General features: G+C 34.6%; 3 protein-coding genes and 1 long non-coding RNA gene across 4 annotated transcripts; 3 read left to right on the top strand and 1 right to left on the bottom strand.

Annotated features, from left to right (window-relative positions):
- The first annotated feature begins 2685 nt into the window (after nucleotides 1-2685).
- On the top strand, nucleotides 2686-6521 carry LOC100800292 (hydroxyproline O-galactosyltransferase GALT6). The gene is made up of 7 exons (XM_003525434.5): nucleotides 2686-3554; nucleotides 4181-4419; nucleotides 4501-4791; nucleotides 4871-4999; nucleotides 5087-5260; nucleotides 5871-5978; nucleotides 6102-6521. Exons 1-7 carry the CDS (start codon nucleotides 2798-2800, stop codon nucleotides 6309-6311), a joined length of 1908 nt encoding a protein of 635 aa, XP_003525482.2. The 5' UTR covers nucleotides 2686-2797; the 3' UTR covers nucleotides 6312-6521.
- A 1087-nt stretch (nucleotides 6522-7608) lies between these two features.
- LOC100527285 (PUA domain-containg protein) lies at nucleotides 7609-8634 on the bottom strand. The gene has a single exon (NM_001250625.2). The coding sequence runs from the start codon at nucleotides 8575-8577 to the stop codon at nucleotides 8014-8016; it is 564 nt and encodes a 187-aa protein (NP_001237554.2). The 5' UTR covers nucleotides 8578-8634; the 3' UTR covers nucleotides 7609-8013.
- Nucleotides 8635-10125: 1491 nt separating this feature from the next.
- LOC102668772 (uncharacterized) lies at nucleotides 10126-11205 on the top strand. The gene is made up of 3 exons (XR_414171.4): nucleotides 10126-10530; nucleotides 10617-10968; nucleotides 11067-11205. It is a non-coding gene; the product is annotated as an uncharacterized lncRNA (long non-coding RNA).
- Nucleotides 11206-16625: 5420 nt separating this feature from the next.
- LOC100798176 (AAA-ATPase At3g28580) lies at nucleotides 16626-18603 on the top strand. Its single transcript, XM_003525013.5, has one exon. The coding sequence runs from the start codon at nucleotides 16807-16809 to the stop codon at nucleotides 18328-18330; it is 1524 nt and encodes a 507-aa protein (XP_003525061.1). The 5' UTR covers nucleotides 16626-16806; the 3' UTR covers nucleotides 18331-18603.
- Nucleotides 18604-21723: the final 3120 nt, after the last annotated feature.

Here is a 21723-nt window from a genome sequence, read left to right as displayed (position 1 = left end):
ATTTAATTACACATTTGATTCTCAAAACATTTCTAATCTATCATTAATCTGTCATCCAAAATTAAACAAAAAATATTGATATGACCATGATGGGTAACATTGTGTGACTAACTTATTTAAATAGAAAATTAATAATATTAAAAAAATTGCTTTGATATATTTTAAAAATTATTTCTTTAAAATAAGATTTTTCAATTTTTAAAATGTATTAAAGTAATTTTTATTCTTTGATTTTAATACTATTTATTTTCTACATGAATAAGTCAATCAAACATATTATCAATCACGACCACCTCAAAATTTTTTTTGTATAATCTTAGATGATAGACTAATGCTAGAGTAAAATTGCTTAATTTTAAAAATGTTGTGGACCCAATATGCAATTCCTAGCGCATCAACATGCTGGGCAAGACCCCCATCAGGCATGCGGAAATGCAATGTAGATGCCTTAGTTTTTGTGGAGCAAAACCTGTATGGTCATGGCATGTGCATCAGGGATGATTTCAAACAGTTTATAATTGCAAAGTCAGGTTTGCGCAAGGCATTCCAGCACCTGCAGAAGCTAAAGCAGCAACCCTGTTAGAAGCTCTCAAATGGGTTCACCAAATGAACATGCAGAATATTATTGTGGAGATGTGGTTGATACACTCTTAAGTGATTCACTTCATTTTTCAGAGTTAGAACATATTGTTATGATGTGTAATAAAAAACTCTCCCACTTAAAAAATGCATAGAGATATTTTATTAGGACACAAGTGAATCATGTTGCTTATACTCTTTTAAGGGTGTCTAGATTGTATCTCGTCACCATATTTTTTAGTTTGTTCCTTCTTATATTTTACCCTATGTTGAATGAAATGATATAAGCATTTGTAAAAAATATATAAGGACTCATTTAACAAAAAGGTTTAATTGACTTCGAGTGTTTTGAATGTAAAAATAATGTATATTATAATGTTGAAATGACGTTTACTGTTCAGTATAATGTGGACAAATCGAGCAGAATCTTTTATACTATTTCAAATTTTCAATGAATTCGCAAACAATTCGGTCGACACCATTCCCCATCCCATTTCTCCTTTTTAAATTTCTCAAACTACATCTATGAATGTTCTGACAATAGAAGAACGGAGATGCATATATAACAACTTATTCTTTAAGTTGAAATTTTAGTTCGATACCAAATAAAAAGAGAGAAGCATTATAGAAGATCTGTATGAATTATGATTGTATCCTTGACATTAGCAAAGGAACTGTTTCTTTAAGTTAAAACTCTTTATAAATGCATAACGTAACACTCATCATATTTCACATCTTAAATTAATTGCTTTAAAATTTTGAATTATTAATAATAAAGGATCAAGTCAGCAAGAAAAAAAAAATAGTAAAGGATCAGAAATCGTTCAAAAATATCAGAAAAAAATTGTTTAAAAGTATAGATGTAATTATTTTCGAAAATAATTACATTTATACTTTCCAATATATAATTATTTTCGACAATACACTACCCCGTGAGCATATAAAGTAGTAAAACTGAATCATTGACATTTTGGTAAGAAGCTAAAAAAGAAGACAAACTATATTTGACTTGTCCTTCTCTTGATCTTGTTGATAGAAGATTTCAGCAGTCATATAACATCAACACATGGTCTTGCACGTTGTAATTTAGAGACTGATGGATACTTCAGTTCTAATTATTTTGATTTGTAGCGAAATATCTTTGAGCTTTTTCTAGTAATTATGTTGTTTGTGAATAAGTTGTGTACTTGTGAGTTGTGTGTGATATATTTTGAGTTAGTTTAGGTTTGTAAGCATGCTAGGTTATTAGAGGCTGATGGAATATTTAGGAAACAAGTTTATTGGCCATTTTAGTGGCCTTATATACAAGTAGGTCTGTTAGAAGTATATTGGCCTATTTAGGGACAACCCAGCTTATTTCAAGTCTTTAATATAGAATTACTTCTACATAAATTTTAAGATTAGGTCAGATTTATACAGACCAGGTTGGTCAGGTCATAAACAAAGTTTGTAAGAAATAAACCAGTCAAATAAGAAACAAACAGGTTTTGAAAATTAAAAATTAGTTAGCCTATTTCTATCTCTACAGTGAAAAGTACAAACACAAACAATTACCTCGTAACATGAATAAATATTTTTTTGTCCATCTAAATCTTTTTGTAAATCCTTTTTTCCGGTAGAAATACTTTTTTAAGTCTTCTTTATCAACATTTTTTTTAGTTTCATAAGTCGATATGTTTATTAATTAAGTGATTCTCATGGATTTGTCGAAGTGGATAACCCAAGTTAAGATGAACAAAAGCCCAACTTAGAACGACGTGTTCAGAAAATTTCTGGTCCAATGTCATTTCTTCTGCAAAATAAGGGAATTGCTATTCGTACTCCTATATTTACTATTCACATCTCTCAGGTGGGCTTTGTTTTCCCGAACGAAAATACTATTTTCATTGAAATACTGTTGACCAACACAAAAAGGAATTGTGTTTCTATTATGTAAGAACTAAGAAGGGATAAATATATATATATATTCAAATTTGCATCTTAGAATTAGAAGAATAAATAATTAAATTGAACTTTTTAAAATCAAATAGAATATAATTTAAGACATAATTATAATTAACCTTTTCTTTTTAATTCATGTAAAGTAAAAAATAACATGATATGGCAATTTTCTGCTTTTGAATCCCACCACCGTTTCAACTTTGAAGGTGGATGGAATTGGAAAGTTTGTAGCAAAAAAAAGCCGAACAGAAAGTGACCTGAAAAAAGTGCACTTGAGATGCATCAACCCCAACACAATGCCAACAACAAGAACAAAAACGACGTCGTCAGGGTCACCACCAACCTGAAACGAATTCTGAAGCCCAAAGCAGAGATGAAAAGAGGGAGAACAGGCAAGTTCGACAATTTGGTCGCACTGAGCAGACAACGATCCATTCAGATTCTCATCGCCATTGCGCTCTTGTACGTCCTCTTCCTCACCCTCGAAATCCCCTTCGTCTTCAGAACCGCCCAACAACCCACTCACACCCGCCGTCAACTCGTTCGCCGCCAAAACGGCGTCGTCTCCGCCTTGGTCCTAAACGACGCCGCGTTCGATTCGGAGCTCTACCAATCCGCCTGCCGCGCGGGAAAGACCGTCTGGGAGGAACTAAGATCAGGAAGCCCGCCGGGCCCCATTCCGAGTCCTGAGAATCGATCCGGGCCGTGTCCGGAATCCGTTTCGGTGTCCGGGCCCGAGTTTCTGGGCCGCGGAAGTGTGATGGTGATTCCGTGTGGGCTCACGTTGGGGTCCCACGTAACGGTGGTTGGGAAGCCGTTAAGGGCGCAACGGAAGACGTGTCAGTTCGTGATGGAGTTGCAGGGGCTGAAAACGGTGGAGGGTGAGGAACCGCCTAGGGTGATGCATTTCAACCCTAGGTTGAAAGGGGATTGGAGTGGGAAGCCTGTGATTGAACTCAACACGTGTTACCGCATGCATTGGGGTACTGCATTGCGCTGTGATGGTTGGAAATCCAGAGCTGGTGAAGATACTGGTAAGAAAAAGTATGTTTTATTCACTATGGTTGTGATGTATGAAACGATTCAATTCCGATACTTTTTGGATACTTCAGCTACTCCTTTTGTCCCTAAATATAAGTTTTTATTTGTTTATTTATAATTTTGTCTGTCTCTTTTTATAAGAATCTTTGGCTGACTGTGAATTAGTTAGTTAAAAAAGTCTTATATTTATATTTAGGAACGAAGAGAGTATTTGTGAAGTATGCAAGTCTTAAAAAAAGTTATGAAAATCTAATACGCATGCATATAAACATGTATAATATTGAAACATAGAAGCACTAAAAGATGGAAATTGTTCTCTTTACGAATGATTACAAGAAAGGAGTGAGATTGATACTATTCCAACTTGTAGACTATAGGAAGTGATTTATAATTGCAATGATTTATAATTTTTATTTTGTTTTTCGCAATGTCAAAGTAGTATGTTCTTAATATGAATTTGCAAAATTGCAATTATACATTTATTTATTGCATTTTATATTTTTTTTTTATACTTATTTAGATATATCTTGTATGTGTCTTGCGCTATATCTTTTTTGAGAATAATTGTATCATTGTTTTGTATCTGATACACTTATATTGTGGCTTGTGTTTTATACAGTTGATGGGTTGGTGAAGTGTGAGAAGTGGATTAGGGGTGATGATGATGATAGGGATGCAGTGGAGACCAAGGCAGCGTGGTGGTTGAAGAGATTGATAGGGCGGCCAAAACGAGTAACAGTTGACTGGCCATTTCCATTTTCTGAGAACAAGCTATTTATTCTTACTCTTAGTGCTGGATTGGGGGGTTACCATATTAATGTTGATGGGAGGCATGTCACCTCTTTTCCTTATCACACTGTGGGTAATCAATGTTCTACAACTTATCAGCCTGAAGAGGGTTCTGCTATATAATAATGTTAATGTTTTTAATTTGAACAGGGATTTACTCTTGAGGATGCCACTGGTCTTACTTTGAGTGGGGACATTGATGTCCATTCTGTATTTGCTGCCTCTTTGCCTTCGGTGCATCCCAATGTTTCTTCGCAGCAACATCTTGAATTTTCAACCAGATGGCGTGCCCCGAATCTTCCTCGCTATGGTGTGGAATTGTTTGTAGGGATCCTTTCGGCTGGAAACCATTTTGCTGAGCGGATGGCTGTGAGGAAGTCATGGATGCAGCATAGCTTTATCAAGTCTTCTAAAGTGGTCGCTCGTTTCTTTGTAGCACTGGTAATGTGAACAAGTGTCTCAATTTTATTGTTATTTTGTTTGTTGCGTAGGTTTCTTAATAGTTGAATGGTTTTAACAGCACCCGAGGAAGGAAATTAATGTGGAGTTGAAGAAGGAAGCAGAATATTTTGGTGATATTGTTATAGTTCCTTACATTGATAACTATGACCTTGTTGTGTTGAAAACAGTGGCCATATGTGAATATGGGGTAAGTTGTTGATTGTTTAAAGTTCTTTCAGTTTGATAAAGGAAATAGTTTTAAGTTAATATATGAGATGTGTTGTGCTGTTCACAGGTTCGCACAGTTTCTGCGGAGTATATCATGAAAGGTGATGATGACACTTTTGTAAAAGTTGATGCTGTTATGAATCAAGCAAGGAATGTTCCACGTTCTATGAGCTTTTATATTGGGAACATTAATTACCGTCACAAACCCTTGCGCCGTGGTAAATGGGCTGTGACATATAAGGTAATCAGAACCTGTTGGCTGCTGCAATGCTTTTATGATAGTTAATTAAGCAGTGAGCATTGTCTGGGAAAAATATTTGTTTGTTATAATATGTCACTAACAGTGTCTATATTTGATCCAAAGAATGTATGATCTGTGCATGAGCACGGTTTCTTTAGGCACAACTAAGCAAAAGCTCAATGCAATATTATTATGATATTAAAATAACTTCAGTACCGACTTGACTTTAACACAGACTTCATTGTTATTTTAATACTTTGCAAGCTTTTGATTGGTTGTGCCTAAATAATTACTGTATGCAAAAATTGCTATTCTTCCCACTCTGCAATCAACCATCAGGTCCCCATTGTTTATGGTTAGCACCTAGTTGCAGCACCATATTGTCAGTTGTCTAAATTTTATGGGCTGTGGAGACCACGATCCCTACCTGAATTTACCATACACAGCATTCAGTCAAAAGTTTAATTGAGTATTCAGAGCACTTACTTTAATAGAATGGGCTGTGATTGATTTATAATTTAACAATGGCTCTTGCTTCCTTACTGTTGTCACATCTACTTGCTGGTGATAATTTATTTTGGTGTTCTTTATTGTTGTCTTTTGCTTTCAGGAGTGGCCAGAAGAGGAATACCCACCCTATGCTAATGGACCGGGTTATGTTTTGTCTTCTGATATTGCACACTACATTGTATCTGAATTTGAGATGAATAAATTAAGGGTTAGTGCACTAATGTATCATTGCACATTCTCTCTGTTGTCCTGTAATGTCTCAAGTATCTTAATGCTGGTGCATATGGTGTCCATAGTGGTTGAAGTTGACGGTGTTTTCTTCTTTATGCAGTTGTTTAAGATGGAAGATGTGAGTATGGGAATGTGGGTAGAGCAGTTTAACCGGACGAAACCGGTAAACTATTTGCATAGCTTCAAGTTCTGCCAATACGGTTGTGTAGAAGGCTATTACACAGCCCATTACCAATCGCCTAGGCAGATGATGTGCCTGTGGGACAAATTGCAGATGCAGACAACGCCTGAGTGCTGCAACATGAGATAAAGTTGAGGTATTGGTTGCCATTGAATTCAGTGAGGAACAAAGTAAACAAGTTTTGCAGTCATAGCTTAGCTTCAACATTTTGTATATATAGTGGAGCTTGGATAGTTAAATTAGCCCTGTGTATAAAATGTGGCCTTTTAAATTTTGTTGTTTATTTATTCATTTGGAAAGACAATTCCATTATTTAGGTTACTCGATTTTGTTTCGTCATGGGATTGAGATTGGAAGATCAACGTGAGGGTGGGCGGGAACTATGGGTAGGAGGACCATAGGTAGCGGGAACATTTTCTTTTTTTTGAGGGAGAGCAAGAACATGTTAAATATACAAGTTCTGTATTTATTTTATCTTACTCTTTTTGACATTTTATACTTCATCTCATTTTCTAAAAGATTAATTTAATCTGCAATAAAAATAAAAATATTTGTTTAATCTTTATATCTATAAAACTAGGTTTTACTAGTTGAGTTTAGTGTTACTCGCAATACTGAGTCCTGCCCTGGGGCTATTTATGTAAAACAAGGAAGTCTTGTTCTCTTCATTATTTTTAAAAATAAGCTGTAAAATAAAATTAGCAACTATGTATAATTTCTCAATAAAAAAAGACTTGAAAACTTTTTGGGGCACATACTGAAAAAACAAATAGAGACCTCAAAATAACAAGGGTCAAGTCGACCAATGAAACGATGAGAAAGAGATTGCTCATCAATACAATTCAGACCAATGAGACGACGAGAAAGAGATTGCTCATCAATACAATTCAGGTCATTAACTTGTACAGCAGACAACATCATCATCCACCTGTACAAAATCTGAACACAAAAAAAAAAAAAAAAAAAAGCAGAGCAATAGTTGAATCTAAGAGCCTTCTAAAATTTGATAAACTAGTTTACTATTATAATGGACAACACAAACAAAGTAGCAATTCATTTCTCCCAACTGAGAGTAAAATCGATAGTTTGATTTTATACTTCAATGATAAAATAGAGAATTAACCAAAATTGCCGAGGGATTCAATGGTAATGATAATTTTTCACTTAACCTTCATCTAGGAGTCAAACTAGTGAACCATTTCACTAGTCAACCTAAATTATACTCCAAGGCATCCACCGAATTCACAGGTCAGATTTGCTAGCCATGTAAGTATTTGGTTAAACAAACTCTTTTAGATGCAGTAGGATAATAACATTGTGTTAGGATTTATACATAAATCACAATCCTATATCAACAGTTCCAATTATTCAAAAAAGAAAGGAGAAAAATAAATTAATAAAAAATAATAGAAATTTCCAGAAATGCAAAAAGAAAGAAATAATTATTACATAACTTGGCAAAAAAAAGAAAAAAGAACATAGTAAGTACAAAAATCCCAAATTAAACAGCAACATTTAGGGAATAAACCAACAAAGTTGAAGAAGATTCCGTGTACCAACCAAATCAACTCACAAGAACAAACTATGTTATCCAAAAAAACTCGTAACAAGAAGTTGATTTACATATCCAAAAACGCGAGAGGAGCAGCGAACGAAGCCAAGTGAGAACGAATCAACAAACCAAATCCATTCTGTGAACTAATATATATGAAACGAGAACGAAGTCGAAGATAATATAGAAGATAGGCAACTTCAAAGGAGGTACAGATAATATAGAAGATAATGTAATTTCATAAGATGGATCAAAACCAATTACAAGAAAATGCATCAATCAAAGCTCATCCTCCATCCTCAAGTACTCTCCCACATCGGCCTGGTGCAGAACAACAATCCCGTTCGGATCCAGCTTCCTACAATCCAGCGTGGACTTCGCGGCGACACCGAAACCCAACGGCACGTCGGCCATGGAGAACACGACAACCCCGTCGCCGGCAGCAATGTTTTCGGAGAGTTTGCCCAGTGCGCCCTTCAAGACATGGTTACCGTACAAGAAGGACATCTCGGACTGCGGCTTGAGCCAGACCTTGTGCTTGGCGTTGGCGGCGAGCAAGTTTAGGGCCTGGACGGTGAGGTGGAAGCTGCCGCCGTGGGTGTATTTGCCGATGCAGGTGCCGAGGGAGACGAGGTTGGGGCGCGCGACGTTGGTGGCGCGTTTGACGAGGGACTCGCTGGCGTAGAAGATCTTGTTCTTGTGGAGGCGGAAGCAGTAGCGGCCAGGGTTCGAATCAGGACCTTCGTGTGAGGGGTTCTCCACGATGTTCTTCAGGTTGTTTCCGACGAATTTGAACAGCTTCTCGAACACCGCGCTCGTCTCCTTCTCGTCTAAAGGTCTCATCCTTCCTCTTCTTCTTCCTCCTTCTAGGGTTTTACACCGCAATTAGGGTTTTTGCAACAGAAGACAAGAGTTGAAAACTTGAGACGAATAAGAGACGAACGTCAAAAAAATAGTACTAAGGCCCAAGTCTAAGAAATACGGGCCTCGTGAACAGAAGCCCACTACAAAACAATTCAGGGAACTACCATTCCCACTACCAGAAAGGGATGAAATGTCTCTTTTGCCCACAAGTCCTCAAGTCCAAATCCCTACGCCCCCCGACCCCTACGAGACTTCTCCCCTTTGACACGGTTGCACGGATAGGGTTCAGGGTGGCTATTTCAACCTCTCTTTTCCTTTTTTCACCATCTTCTAGTGGAAATCACTCTCATGTGTTCAATGATAAGCACACAAGGGATGACAATTGCAACCGCCATGGTCGTCTTCAACACGGTGTTCCTCCTCACGGAAAACTTTTCTCCCCTCGCATGCATGTACGCAGCCTCTGTGTGTAGCAATGCCGTTGCGAGTTCCTTTCTTTACTCTTTGGTTTCGCCATTCGTTCACAATTTTCATAGAAAACATCATTCAAGAACAAAAAAATCCAAAGCAAGCAAATAATTAACATTCCTGATGGCAACATTAAGTTGAAAGTTCAAAAGGGTTAAAATAAAGAATTGAAGATAAAAAAAAAATTGTTGTTAAAGTGATGCCAACTTTATTCTCTTTCTCTACTTTGTGACTATCCTACACTCTCAAAAAACTCCACCGCTAATTTTTTTTATTATTATATCCAAGGGTGTGAAAGAGTTTGGCACTGTGCATGACTTGAGGGCCTCACACACGCTAGACTTCATCCTTGTTTGGGTTTGAATCTGTGTTGTTGTTGTGTTGGGTTTGGAATGTGTTAGGGTGCTTGTCCAACGGAATCTCGTTGGCAGTTGCTTAGGGCACCTAACAACTCAGGTGAAAGGGCTAAAAGGTCTTTCACCCATTGGTATATAATCAAATAGTGACTTGTTCGTACAAGTCACTATCCCCCTCCCTTGCAAACGCTTCTTCTTCCTCCCTTTGTCTTTGACTTCCTGCTTCTTGTTCCGTCTTCGGCTTGGTGTGTTTTCTTCCTACGGTGACGTGAAGACGTGTGTGTTGTTGCTTCCTCTTCCTTTTTCTTCCTTCGGCTTGCTACTGTTCGTGTGGTTGTTGCTTCCTCTTCTTCTACATGGTTTTTCTTCGAGGTAAGTTATCCTTCTTTTGATGTTTGTTGGTGATTGTTGTTGCTTGGATGCTACCATTGTTGCTGCTTGTTCTGCTTCTTTATTGTGTTTTTGTTGGTGTTTATTGCGATTGTCCTTTTTTATTGTATTAATCTTCTTCTTCAATGCGCTTTATCTTCCTCTGCATGTGCATTTGGTTTGTGAAAAAACCCATACGGATCTGCAATCCGTCAGAGTTTTTTTTAAAAAAAATAGGAATAAAGAAAAATATTTATATTTATTTTAGTTTGTTTATTATTGAATTTATGAATGATTTATTTATTTATTCATTTTATCTAAAAAATGTTAGTAGGATTAAATTACAATTTAGATTAGATTAGATTTTTAAAACAAACATTAGATTTTAGAAAGAAAAATTAGATTAGAAATAGGAAAATGTTAGTAGAACAAAAATACTAAAATATTATTTTGTCAAATATATTTCCAAATGTCACGCTCTCATGCGTCGTCGTCACGTTGGACCAGCCTCAATGAGGAATGGAACAGCTTCTTGCAAATGTGCCTAGTAAGAATTAACATATAGTTACTTGAATGTTAATTCTGTTTTGTGCTTGAATGCCTGCTAATTGCTTGAATGTTAATCATGTCATAATTAACAATTAAAGAGCAGAGGGAATGGAGGGAATTGGCAAACATGATGCAGAATGTGGTGGCTCCACCAGAGGCTTTTTTTCAGACCATTCACGCTAGGGACCAGGTCATGTTCATTTTGATTTAATTAACATTTGATTTTTCTGTTATTTCCTGTAACTGACCAATCTTATTTTGTGATATGATATGTAGATTTTTCGGTGAAGTTGGTAAGGTATATGCTGTCAGGTGGAATGACGTACTGGACGGTGTGTGGCATTTGGTTGACAAAGACGAAAATTATCATAACGTTGTGTATAACAAAGATTTAGACCAACCAGCCATTGTAGCAGGGTGGACAACATTACGAGATTTTTACCAGCTGACCGGAGATCATCTAGTATCCTTGCATTTTTATGGTAGCAGTGCATTTTTTCTTACCATATTCAAGATCAGTTGCTTGCCCAGATCATTCCCAAGATGACACTTTTTATACCATCAAGTGTCAGGTTCTGTCACCTTCAAGGTTTATCTCACTGAGCAGAAAGTTACCTGTAACAATCTGGTAAGCAACTTCCTAATTTAGTTGTCAACATTTCTTTATTTTTTCAAGTTTTAAATTTCATAACATAAATTGTTGCATAACATTTCTTCATTTGTCAGGACGTTCCAAGTAGCATGTATTATTTTCTTAAAGACAAAGGCTGGACACATTTGCACTTGGAGGACGTTGTAGATTGTCCGCTCATGTTCAACCATTATAGGAAGACACTTAAAATTGGAGTCGGATGGAAACATTTTTGCGAGACGTTATCGTTGATCGCTGACATGAAAATAGTTTTTGAATTCATTGATCCCAATGTTAACCGTGTGCTCTATTGGCCGTGTTTATGAACAATTTAGGATTTTGAACATTTTAATTATTATGAACATTTTAATTGTTATGAACATTTTAATTATATATTAGTTTTTTTACAATAATTGTTTTATCATGTGTTGATTCTAAATTTGTTGCAACAATGTTCTTACATATAATAGTTGTTTTGTCATGTATAATATTATCCCATTGTTTTTGAAAAAATTTGGTCATGTTTTTGAAATAAATTATTTTTACTTAATGACCAAATGAATTTTTTATCATTGTTAAATTTAACCAATTACTAAATTAATCATTAAAATATTTTTAAAATTGTTTTCTTTTATCATTGCAAAATTTTGTAATCTGTATGGCCATAACTGAATTAAATTTTTGTAATTGATTTGTTTTAAGCAATAAGTGAATTAAATTTTTTTAATTGATTTAATTTATCATTGTAAAATTTAAAAGAAAAAATTAAAAATGATTTCTACGTACGGATTGACAATCTGTATGGCCATACGGATTGCCAATCCGTACGTACGTCAAATTCTTTTTTGCACCTCTCTCCTTTTATGACGACGGAAATCAACCAAAATTCGTCGTATACTCCTCACAAACGCACGTACACCACTGGAAACTAAATACGCTTCCAAACCGCCCTTAACGGAAGCAACTTACACTAAGTCACGGAAATTTTACGGAAAAAAATGACGCTACATAAATGAAAAATTTTACCTGCTATTTACAACCGAAAATACCATAAGGGTATTTTCGGCATTTTCAGAAATTGCAGGTTGCCCCAGCAAAGATGCTGGGTGCTCCAAGCAATTCCCAATCTCGTTTCCATCTTCTCTCTTTCTCAATCGAAGTGTATTTTCGTTTCAGTAAGAAGGAGCGTGAAAAAAAAATAACGAAGCAATACCCAACAATTCATGGGGCACCAAAAATTTTCAAGGCTCTTGCTGTTCACACTACCTGTTGTTTCTAAGTCCACTACAAAAGAATTCTGGGTGTACTTAGCAAAAATGGATGCTAATAGTAAGTGCCAATTTTTAATTTTCCACTCTCACTGTATTTTACCAGTTAAACAAACTTATTTTTTCAACAAAACTCTTAAAACTTATATAAATTTATAAATCAGGCCTAATTTGATTCAAAATTAATCTTGGGCCAAATTAGGCTTGTCATGTTTGGATTCATATAAAGAGAAGGAAAGGGATAGAAGGTAATGAATTTATGTTCCATTACTTGAATTAAAAAATAAAAGATGGAATGAACAAAGTGATGTACGTAGCTCATTTTTATTTAAAAAACTCCTAGTACCCAAAGCTAAATTATAAGACGAATAATGTTATTATATCTTCTAATTATATTTCCTATTAAGTTTTATAATATAATATTTACTTTTTAACAATTCTAACAGAAGATATTTTGAGAGAAAAGAAAAAGTTTAAAAATCAAGATATTATTAGCCACTGAATTCAAGGTTACAATTTGAAATTTATAAAGTGAATAGTTAGTTATGAAAAGCTGTCATTAACTAACTCACTAGAATTAACTAGAGTAACTAATACAAGAGAAGAAGTTGAATAACTTCAACTCTTACAATCATCTAATAGTTTCAAAAGTAAAAAAAAATGAAGGATAAAATAAAAAATAATTCTTTTAAAATTACTTTTTGAAGTAATTTGATCTTATTGGAGCATAAAATATTTTTATTTTTTTCATTTGGAAAGTGAACTATTTTAGAATTATTTTACAAAATAAAATAAATTATTAATTTTTATATAAAAATGATGAATGGCTGCTTTAAACGACTTAAGTTGTAAAAATATTAAAAACAGCTTAGTTTTTCTCAAAACAATACGTTTCAAAGCTGAAATTCAAGTTTAGTTTTGTTGTTACTTACACTTAAAAAAAATTAGTGACGGTACTAGCGCAACTATATTAAAATTATTAATGCTTGCAGTTAAAATTATTTTGACTGGAAATATATGATAATTTATAGGTGCCAAATTTCGAAGGAGATTAGGTTACTTCACAATTCAAACAATATATTAGTCATGGTTGAAAGATATGTTTTGTAGAAATGATCTCTTCCAGTTTCACAAAACAACAACATATTACATATCCAATCTTCTTCTGGGTAACCTTACCTATCCATGTTGTGGAGTGTATCCGTGATATTAGGTTAAACCATGTTAAATAACTCATTATCTCTTGTCAACAATGAATATTAGGTTAAACCATGTTAAGTTTAGTTTCAAATCTTGCTTCCCCTTATTTTCAACCAAGTTTTGTATCATAACAAATGTATATAGAAGCTAAGAAAAATAGCATCATTTGTTTTTTAAAAAAGTAAACAGATGTTAACAGACATAGAATGGCCAAAAGGAGGAGGGAATGAGCAAAGATGTAAGCTTGTCAAATAGCAAAAAAGACGAACCTGTTACCCATTTTATTTAAATTATGAAGGAGGAGACGACGTTGGTGGCGCGCTTGACGAGGGACTCGCTGGCGTAGAAGAACTTGAACAGCTTCTCGAACATTGCGCTCGTCTCCTTCTGGTCCAAAGGTCTCATCCTTCCTCTTCTTCCTCCTTCTAGGGTTTACACCGCAATTAGGGTTTATTGACTCTGTTTTTACAACAGAAAACAGAGTTGAAATGAATAAGAGACGAACTTCCACACACCACATCTATAAAAACTAAAACTATTCCAAACAAACAGAATTCTGAAATTTATAAACCAAATCCACCTACATCTCCAAAACCAGCGTCATAGCCAGCATCAGAAATCATGTCCCCAATTAGAAGTCCACCCAAGGCTCCTCCAAGCAACCCCGCTCCCAATCCCATTCCGAAATTGTTCTACGCTGGTTTTTGAACCGGAGGAGGAGGAGGAGGTGGATAACTGTACCCGGGTTGTGGCGCGTATCCGTAAACCGGTTGAGGCGGAGGCGGCGGCGGCGGCGGCGGAGGATACAATTTCGGAATGGGATACGGTTTTCTGGTCATATCCTATGTTCTTTCACAGGATTCTGAATTGAATTGGAAATAAAACGTCTCTTTTCTGCTAATAAATGGTTTATCTACTATCAATTCATTAGCTAAAGGGTGTCAAGTGTCAACCCAGCCTGTTCAAATTTCAAAGGTGGCGGCAGGTAAGAGGCATCTCATGGGCATTACTGTGGAGTGTGAAGAGATTCTGCTGAACTGTATAATTGACATTGTTAGGGACATATAACACACAGAACAATTAATTTTCAATTTGATTTTCTTCTTTCCGCCAAATAAATATTCTCTTCAGTTTTTTTTCATTTAATTTAAAATAGGTTAAATTAATACTTTATTCCTCTAACTTATTTTTTTAGATTTAATTTGGTTATTTTTTTTTATTTAATTCGATCCTTTAATTTTTTAAATTAAATCAATTTGTTCATTCTGTTTAAATTGTAAAAATTCAGGTTTTTTGTAACAATTTAAAATTGTCACTAAAAGGTAAACCATCAATAAAAACATTTTTTTTTTAAAAAAATGAATCGATTTTAAAATTAAAATATCAAATTAAAAAAAAATTAAAGGATTAAATTAAATCAGTTTTAAAAATTAAAGTATCAAAGTAAATTAAAAAAAATAAAGAATCAAATTCAATCTAAATAATAAATTAAAAACTAAAAAATTAATTTAACCTTTAAAATATCTTTTGTACACAGTTAACGAAAGCAGCAGATTTCTTCACCATCAAGAAAATTACAGTTAGTTACTGAGTTACATTATCTCTGGGCTTGAACAGTATATTAGATTGACTATTAGATGTACTGGAATGTTGTCGATAGTATTTAACAGAATCCTACTCTCTTAAAACAAATATTTGTATTTTCTCTGGGCTAATTAATTATGTTTTGTTTTGTGTTTTATTTTTTATTCTATTTTTTTGTTCACAATAGGCAGCAAAATTCAAGATGGAGGGCATGTTTGTATTGCCGTTGGAATTGCGACAGTGTGAATTCCAAGGCTTCTTCACCGCAGAATTAACAAATTTGTGCATGTTTGTATTTGTGGTAGAAGTATCTAAGTTGATACTTTTGAAAACGTAAGTTGGACTGTCGTTACCGGCAATCCAAACATGCATAAAGAGAAATTTTTTTATTATTAAAAATTAAAAATTAAAAATAATATATATATTTTTTATAATATTTAAACACTATGCTCAATTAATGCAACTAAATCTCTTTGATGATTTCTTTTCTTTTTAACAAGGCGTATTTCTGGTTCTTTATTATCCAATTTAATTATGAGAATCTGACCCACCAACCATATCAGACCAGATGTACATATATGGCCAGAAAAAATATTGGAGAAAACGTAAGTACGAAAAGAATTACTCAAGAGCCACTAATTTGATGACCTCAAGGTTCTTTGCATCATTATAATAATAAGTGAATACTCCGTCACACATTTTAGATCCAGGTTAAACAATGAATATACTTTAATAATCTTAGTGGAAAATTGTAAAACTGGATAACAAACAAACATCTAACATGGATCTAATTTGGAAAAACATTAGTGGCGTAACTTTATTAACTTGAAATATGCTTGTAATTGTGTTATGTTTCAACAACTTGAGGAAAATGACAAGAAACTGCAACAAACAATGAGAAATAGACACAGGTACTTGGAAATTTTAAGTATAGTGAGCATGAGAAGGACCCCATTATGTGGTATGTTGAGAAGCCCGTCATCTCCATTGACAGGCTAGTAGCAACCTCAAATAGAGAGGGTTTAATTTTCACTAGTCATGCACAAAAAAAAACCCTTGCATAGATAGGGGGCCACATTTGTTTTGTTTTTTTTTTTTTTATTGTATTTGTCAAGTGGTAATGATACATATATCATTTTTCATTTATTTATTTTTATCTAAATCACGTGTTTTCTTCATCCAAACTATCATATTTAAGTTTAGTAAAATTATTGTTGATGACAAATTTTTTTTCTAAGTATTTTACATACCCAGTATTCAAATCATCTTTTATTTTAAATATTCCATCAACATTTTTATTTTTTTTATATTTTTTATCATATCATAAATCGTATCATATTTATAATTTTTTTTTCTATTTTCTCTTTTTAAGTGTTGAATATATTTAGTTAAGTGTCTATCAAATATTTTGCTTCTCAGCTTCAGTCTTTCAGAGCGTCCAATAAGACACAACATACCATGAATCAGCTAATAATTTTTAGGCTCTTGGACCACCTTCCACATAGTCCCACCAAATCAAAAAACACTTAGTGGAACCTAATATTCTATCTCACTTGTCCTTTTCCAATTATAATAATACTCCACACCGCCTTCGGTAGTGTCATTTGACTCATTTTGGTTATAAACACTCACTGTCCGTTCTCTTTCTGAATTCTCATCCCCACCCACTCACTCTCTCACACTGCTTTTTTAGTTTTTTTTCTTTTTCTTTTCCCTTGGCTTTTTTATAACACACCAATTTAAAACACCCCCACAAAAGAGTTGATCAAAATCCAACATCACCATGAAGATAAGTGAGATGTGGACAACAATGGGGTCAACCTTAGCCAGCTTCATGTTCTTGTGGACGATCATGAGGCAGTACTGTCCCTACGGTGTTCAACGTTTCTTCGAGAAGTACACACACAGGATCATGAGTTACTTCTACCCTTACATTAGAATCTCCTTCCATGAGTACATGGGAGACAGGTTGAAGCGCAGTGAGGCCTATGCAGCTGTGGAGGCATACCTCAGTGCCAACACATCAAAGAGTGCCAAAAGGCTCAAAGCTGAAATGGGAAAAGATAGCAGCAACTTGGTTTTGACCATGGATGAGTATGAGAGAGTAACGGATGATTATGAGGGTGTGAAAGTTTGGTGGGTCAGTAGCAAAGTTATGTCACCAACAAGGTCCCCAATGTCTTATTATCCAGAACAGGAGAAAAGGTTCTACAAGCTCACTTTTCACAGCAAGCATAGGGACACAATAACTGGGTCCTATTTGGAGCATGTGATGAGGGAAGGAAAGGAGATTCGTTTGAGGAACAGGCAGAGGAAGTTGTATACTAATAGCCCTGGCTACAAGTGGCCAAGTTACAAGCAAACGATGTGGAGCCACATTGTGTTTGAGCACCCTGCAACGTTTGACACAATGGCCATGGATCCCGAGAAGAAACAAGAGATCATTGAGGATTTGGACACTTTCAGCAAGAGCAAGGATTTCTATGCAAGAATTGGGAAGGCTTGGAAGAGGGGTTACCTTCTCTACGGCCCTCCTGGGACCGGAAAGTCCACGATGATCGCGGCAATGGCGAATTTGTTGGCCTATGATGTCTATGACTTGGAGCTCACTGCAGTGAAGGACAACACCGAGCTGAGGAAGCTTCTGATTGAGACAACAAGTAAGTCCATAATTGTAATTGAGGACATTGATTGCTCTCTTGATCTTACTGGGCAGAGGAAGAAGAAGGGAGACAAGTCGCCGTCCGACGACGAGGCCGATAAGGATGTTGTGGGAAGGAAGGAGGCCAAGGAGGAAGGAGGGAGTGGCAGCAAAGTCACACTCTCAGGGCTTTTGAATTTCATTGATGGGATTTGGTCTGCTTGTGGAGGGGAGAGGTTGATTGTGTTCACAACCAATTATGTGGAGAAACTTGACCCTGCACTCATTAGAAGGGGGAGAATGGACAAGCATATTCAGCTCTCTTATTGCACTTTTGATGGCTTCAAAGTTCTTGCCAATAACTACTTGAAGCTTGAGGCTCATCCACTGTTTGATACTATTGAGAGGCTTATTGGGGAGGTCAAGATCACCCCAGCTGATGTTGCTGAAAACCTTATGCCTAAGTCCCCACTGGATGATCCTCACAAGTGCCTCTCAAACTTGATTGTAGCACTTGAGGAAGCTGCAAAAGTTGAGGAGATGAAGCAGAGTAGTCCCATCAAGGAGGAACTTCTTCAACAAAATGGGTCCATTAAGGAAAATGGTGAGCTTCATGGTGACAAAGCAATGAATCAGTGCCAGATGTGGCTCGTTAATGATACATAATGTTGTGTAGAAGAAATTCTGGTATGAGAGGCACATTTTCTCATTTTACTATGTATCTATGTTAGTCAACTCCATGAGATGATTAAAAGGGAGGGATTATATACTTTAAAACGCTCTGGTTTTGGTTCAGATTGTAATTTAGCGTCTGAAATCTTTGGTACCCTACTAAATCCTCCTACTTTTGGGATTAATTTTGAACTTGTATTAGAGAGTTGATGAAATTTAGTTATTGGGATAGGTCCCTTCCTAATTGTTCTTTTTCCCTTGAAACAACTAGCTGTTGTGACTCCAAAATTGCGACATAAATATAATATGAAGATTAGTATTGTTGCACGGAGGATAAACCAAATTTAGTTTCATGTTTTGCAGGAGCATAATTGAACCTTATATTATGTGGGCTATTGCTGAATATTGTTTCTATTCTGCTACGATGTAAACCTTTGGAATCATGATTGAGGGAAAAACAGACAGGAGAGAGCTCAAGTTAACGTGGAAGAGGGAATATTTTAGTGTTTTTGGTTGCATGTAAACGGACAAGCACCCCCCCTTTTTTTTTCTATGCTTAAAGTTAAAATAAGAAAATGTTTTTTTTAAATTACTCTAAAAGTTAATGTAAAAATAAAAATAATTAATAACTTAATTTTTTTATAAAGTAAATGATATCAAATAATGGTGAAACAAAAATAAAGAGTACAATATAAAAATATTCACAGTCTTTAAAATAAAGAGCTAGGAATATATTCAAAAGACAAGTATAAGCATCCTAAAAATAACTTGTATGGTCATTTCACAGTTCACATTTCGATTTTGTTTTTATCTAGTACTACTATCAGATTCCCTCGTGAATTGAAATGTGTAAAGCGATTGTTAACCAATAAATTTCTAATGCATGTAATATTTATATAACCATTCCAACAGTGTCCTAGAAAAATAATATATTCGATAAAAAAACAACACACGCATTGCCATTTAAAGGACATAATTTATATTAGACTTGAGTGCTTGTCAATAATCTGTCAAGAAATATAGCACCACGTCATTGTTGATTGTGTATTAAAATTGAAAGCGACCTACAAGCACAATTGAATCTAATAAAAGATTATTATTGGAATAATCAATTTAAAACATTGAGATTTTTTTTAACAAGGCAAAAGCATAGATTTTATTGAAATAAACCAGAATTTAAAAAATTGAGTTTAATTTTGATATATTGTTGTTGTGGTGATTTTTATATTTTAATAAATTAGAAATGATTATAAATATAACTTTTAAAATATTGTGAATACTCTAATACTCACCAAGGCCTCTCAATGAGTTATTCTATGTTGGTGTAGCAACATGCTAACTTTACTATAAGACAAGGTGTGCAAAGATGTATTGCAAGAATCCTAGGTTAATAGTCAGCTATCCTACACGAGGTGTTGACTTCGATCAACACTTACCAAATTAGATTGGCCCTATGCTTTGGGCTGAGCTGGATAGTCATTCAACAGTCTAGTCCAACATACTTGTCTCCCAGCTCAATATACTTCATAAGACCATCTCTAATCACATTTTTTGGAGGATTTATTGACTTGAGAAATTATTTCTTACACTTTCTTTCTTTTTCATTAGAATAAATTTAGATGATAGGAGACTTTCTTAAAAATAAAATTTATGATTTTTAAAAAAACTATTCTTACCAATAAAAAAAATATTTATCTAACAGAAATCAACACCAATCTTCAACAAGCAAGAGGAAAAAAACTAAAATGAACATTGTGGGGGAAGAAGATGAACAACAGTGCAACAACATGAATAGGAAGATACAAAAAATTCAGAACCACAAGTCCACAACACCTCCATGTCATCTCTGTGGTGCTGAAACCACCATGGTGCCACCACCACTCCACCTTGCCGTGGTGGGTAGGTTGCAGATTTGAGTCGCAACGAAGCTCCCTCTTTTTGTGCCGCCGCAACTCCCGCTCGGATCCACAAAACTTGACCACTGTGGGCGTCGGAGGAGGAAACACAGAGGCGAGGAAAAGAGCGCAGAGAGGCAGAGAGGAAGACGAAGAGACGTGGAGGCAAAGAAAGACGCTCGAGGAAGATGCTACGGAGGAAGATGGCTACGGAAATTTTGAAAAATGAAAAAGAAATATGGGTTCACTGAAAAATAAAAAAATTTAAAAACGTAGCTTTCTTATTATTACAGTAAAATTGTATATACATTTTTTTATAATAATATAACACTATAAAGACTAAAAATATGAATTAAAAAATTCACTTAAAGAAATTATCATTAAAAATGATAGAGTAAGCAAGACTTTCTGATCGAGTTTTAAGATTTTTTTTATTTGAAGATAAAGTGTTATTTTTAATTAAAGTGCCATTACAACTTTGTCTTTTCAATTTTTGTTTGATTTGTAATTTAGTAGTTAGTGGGACATGTGCAATTTTTGGTTTGATGCCAATCCACATGCATTTGAATAGTTATAAATAGGGGCTCCACTTCCTGTCATATCCTTCTTTTTTTTTTTTGAGTTTCAAATCTTCTCTTACTTCTCTTGTCATTTTTTTACACTGCACAACTATAACTTCTTTGCTCTTTTGGGATGACCTTTCTTTTTCCCACTTCCCTCTACCATAGTTAATGTCAGAGAGGTGGAAGAAGCAAGGGTGAGAGATATGTTAGAGTCTCTACTGTCGTGGCTAGATCTCAGCCACGAGTATTTTCAACAACAACCTTAAGGGATGAGTCTTCTTTTTGAATTAGTTTTTAAAACCGAGTTAAACTCCTACTTATCTTTAATAGAAAGAAATATAAATTGTATGAAAAAACTCAAGCATTGCAAATGCACTTTTTTATTATTTAAATAATTAAAATTATAAGAATATACATTACCATTTTTTTTAAAGTAAGTAATGTTAGATACTGGTGAAACAAAAATAAAAAGTACAATATAAAAATATTTTCTCACTTTGAAAAATAAACAACTATAAATATATTTAAAAAATAAAGACTACAATTTTTTTTCACATTTCAAATGTTTTTTTTTTAAAATATTTATTAGATTTCCAAGTGAATTGAAATGGGTAACGCGATTGTTAATCAACAAGTCTCTAATACATGTATATTTATATGAGAAAATAGGTTAAATATTGTCAGATTAAGACAATGTGAAAACGGATAGATACTTATAAAAGATACTATGTTGTTCAAGTTATTAAGAACTTCTCTAAAGTGACGATGTATACTAAATACCTAAGGTTTCTCATGGTTAATAATATATCTTATTTTAGTATAGCTACAAGGAAACTTTATTTCTGGCTTAGGTGTAATTCATTGAGTACAAATGCAAGTTAAGGGTCATGATTATGGTGTTGATCTCAATGGTGTATGTTTGGATATAC

The sequence above is a fragment of the Glycine max genome, chromosome 5 (genome assembly GCF_000004515.6).
Source record: "Glycine max cultivar Williams 82 chromosome 5, Glycine_max_v4.0, whole genome shotgun sequence".
NCBI lineage: Eukaryota > Viridiplantae > Streptophyta > Magnoliopsida > Fabales > Fabaceae > Glycine > Glycine max.
This window is presented reverse-complemented; position numbering and strand designations above follow the sequence as displayed.

Excerpts from the sequence above, each read along its gene's own strand:
- LOC100800292 (XM_003525434.5), top strand. The coding sequence starts at position 2,798 with ATGCATCAACCCCAACACAATGCCAACAACAAGAACAAAAACGACGTC. Across the intron at positions 3,555-4,180 it reads CAGAGCTGGTGAAGATACTG|TTGATGGGTTGGTGAAGTGT; the intron begins GTAAGAAAAAGT and ends TGTTTTATACAG. Across the intron at positions 4,420-4,500 it reads CCTCTTTTCCTTATCACACT|GGATTTACTCTTGAGGATGC; the intron begins GTGGGTAATCAA and ends TAATTTGAACAG.
- LOC100798176 (XM_003525013.5), top strand. The coding sequence starts at position 16,807 with ATGAAGATAAGTGAGATGTGGACAACAATGGGGTCAACCTTAGCCAGC.
- LOC100527285 (NM_001250625.2), bottom strand. The coding sequence starts at position 8,577 with ATGAGACCTTTAGACGAGAAGGAGACGAGCGCGGTGTTCGAGAAGCTG.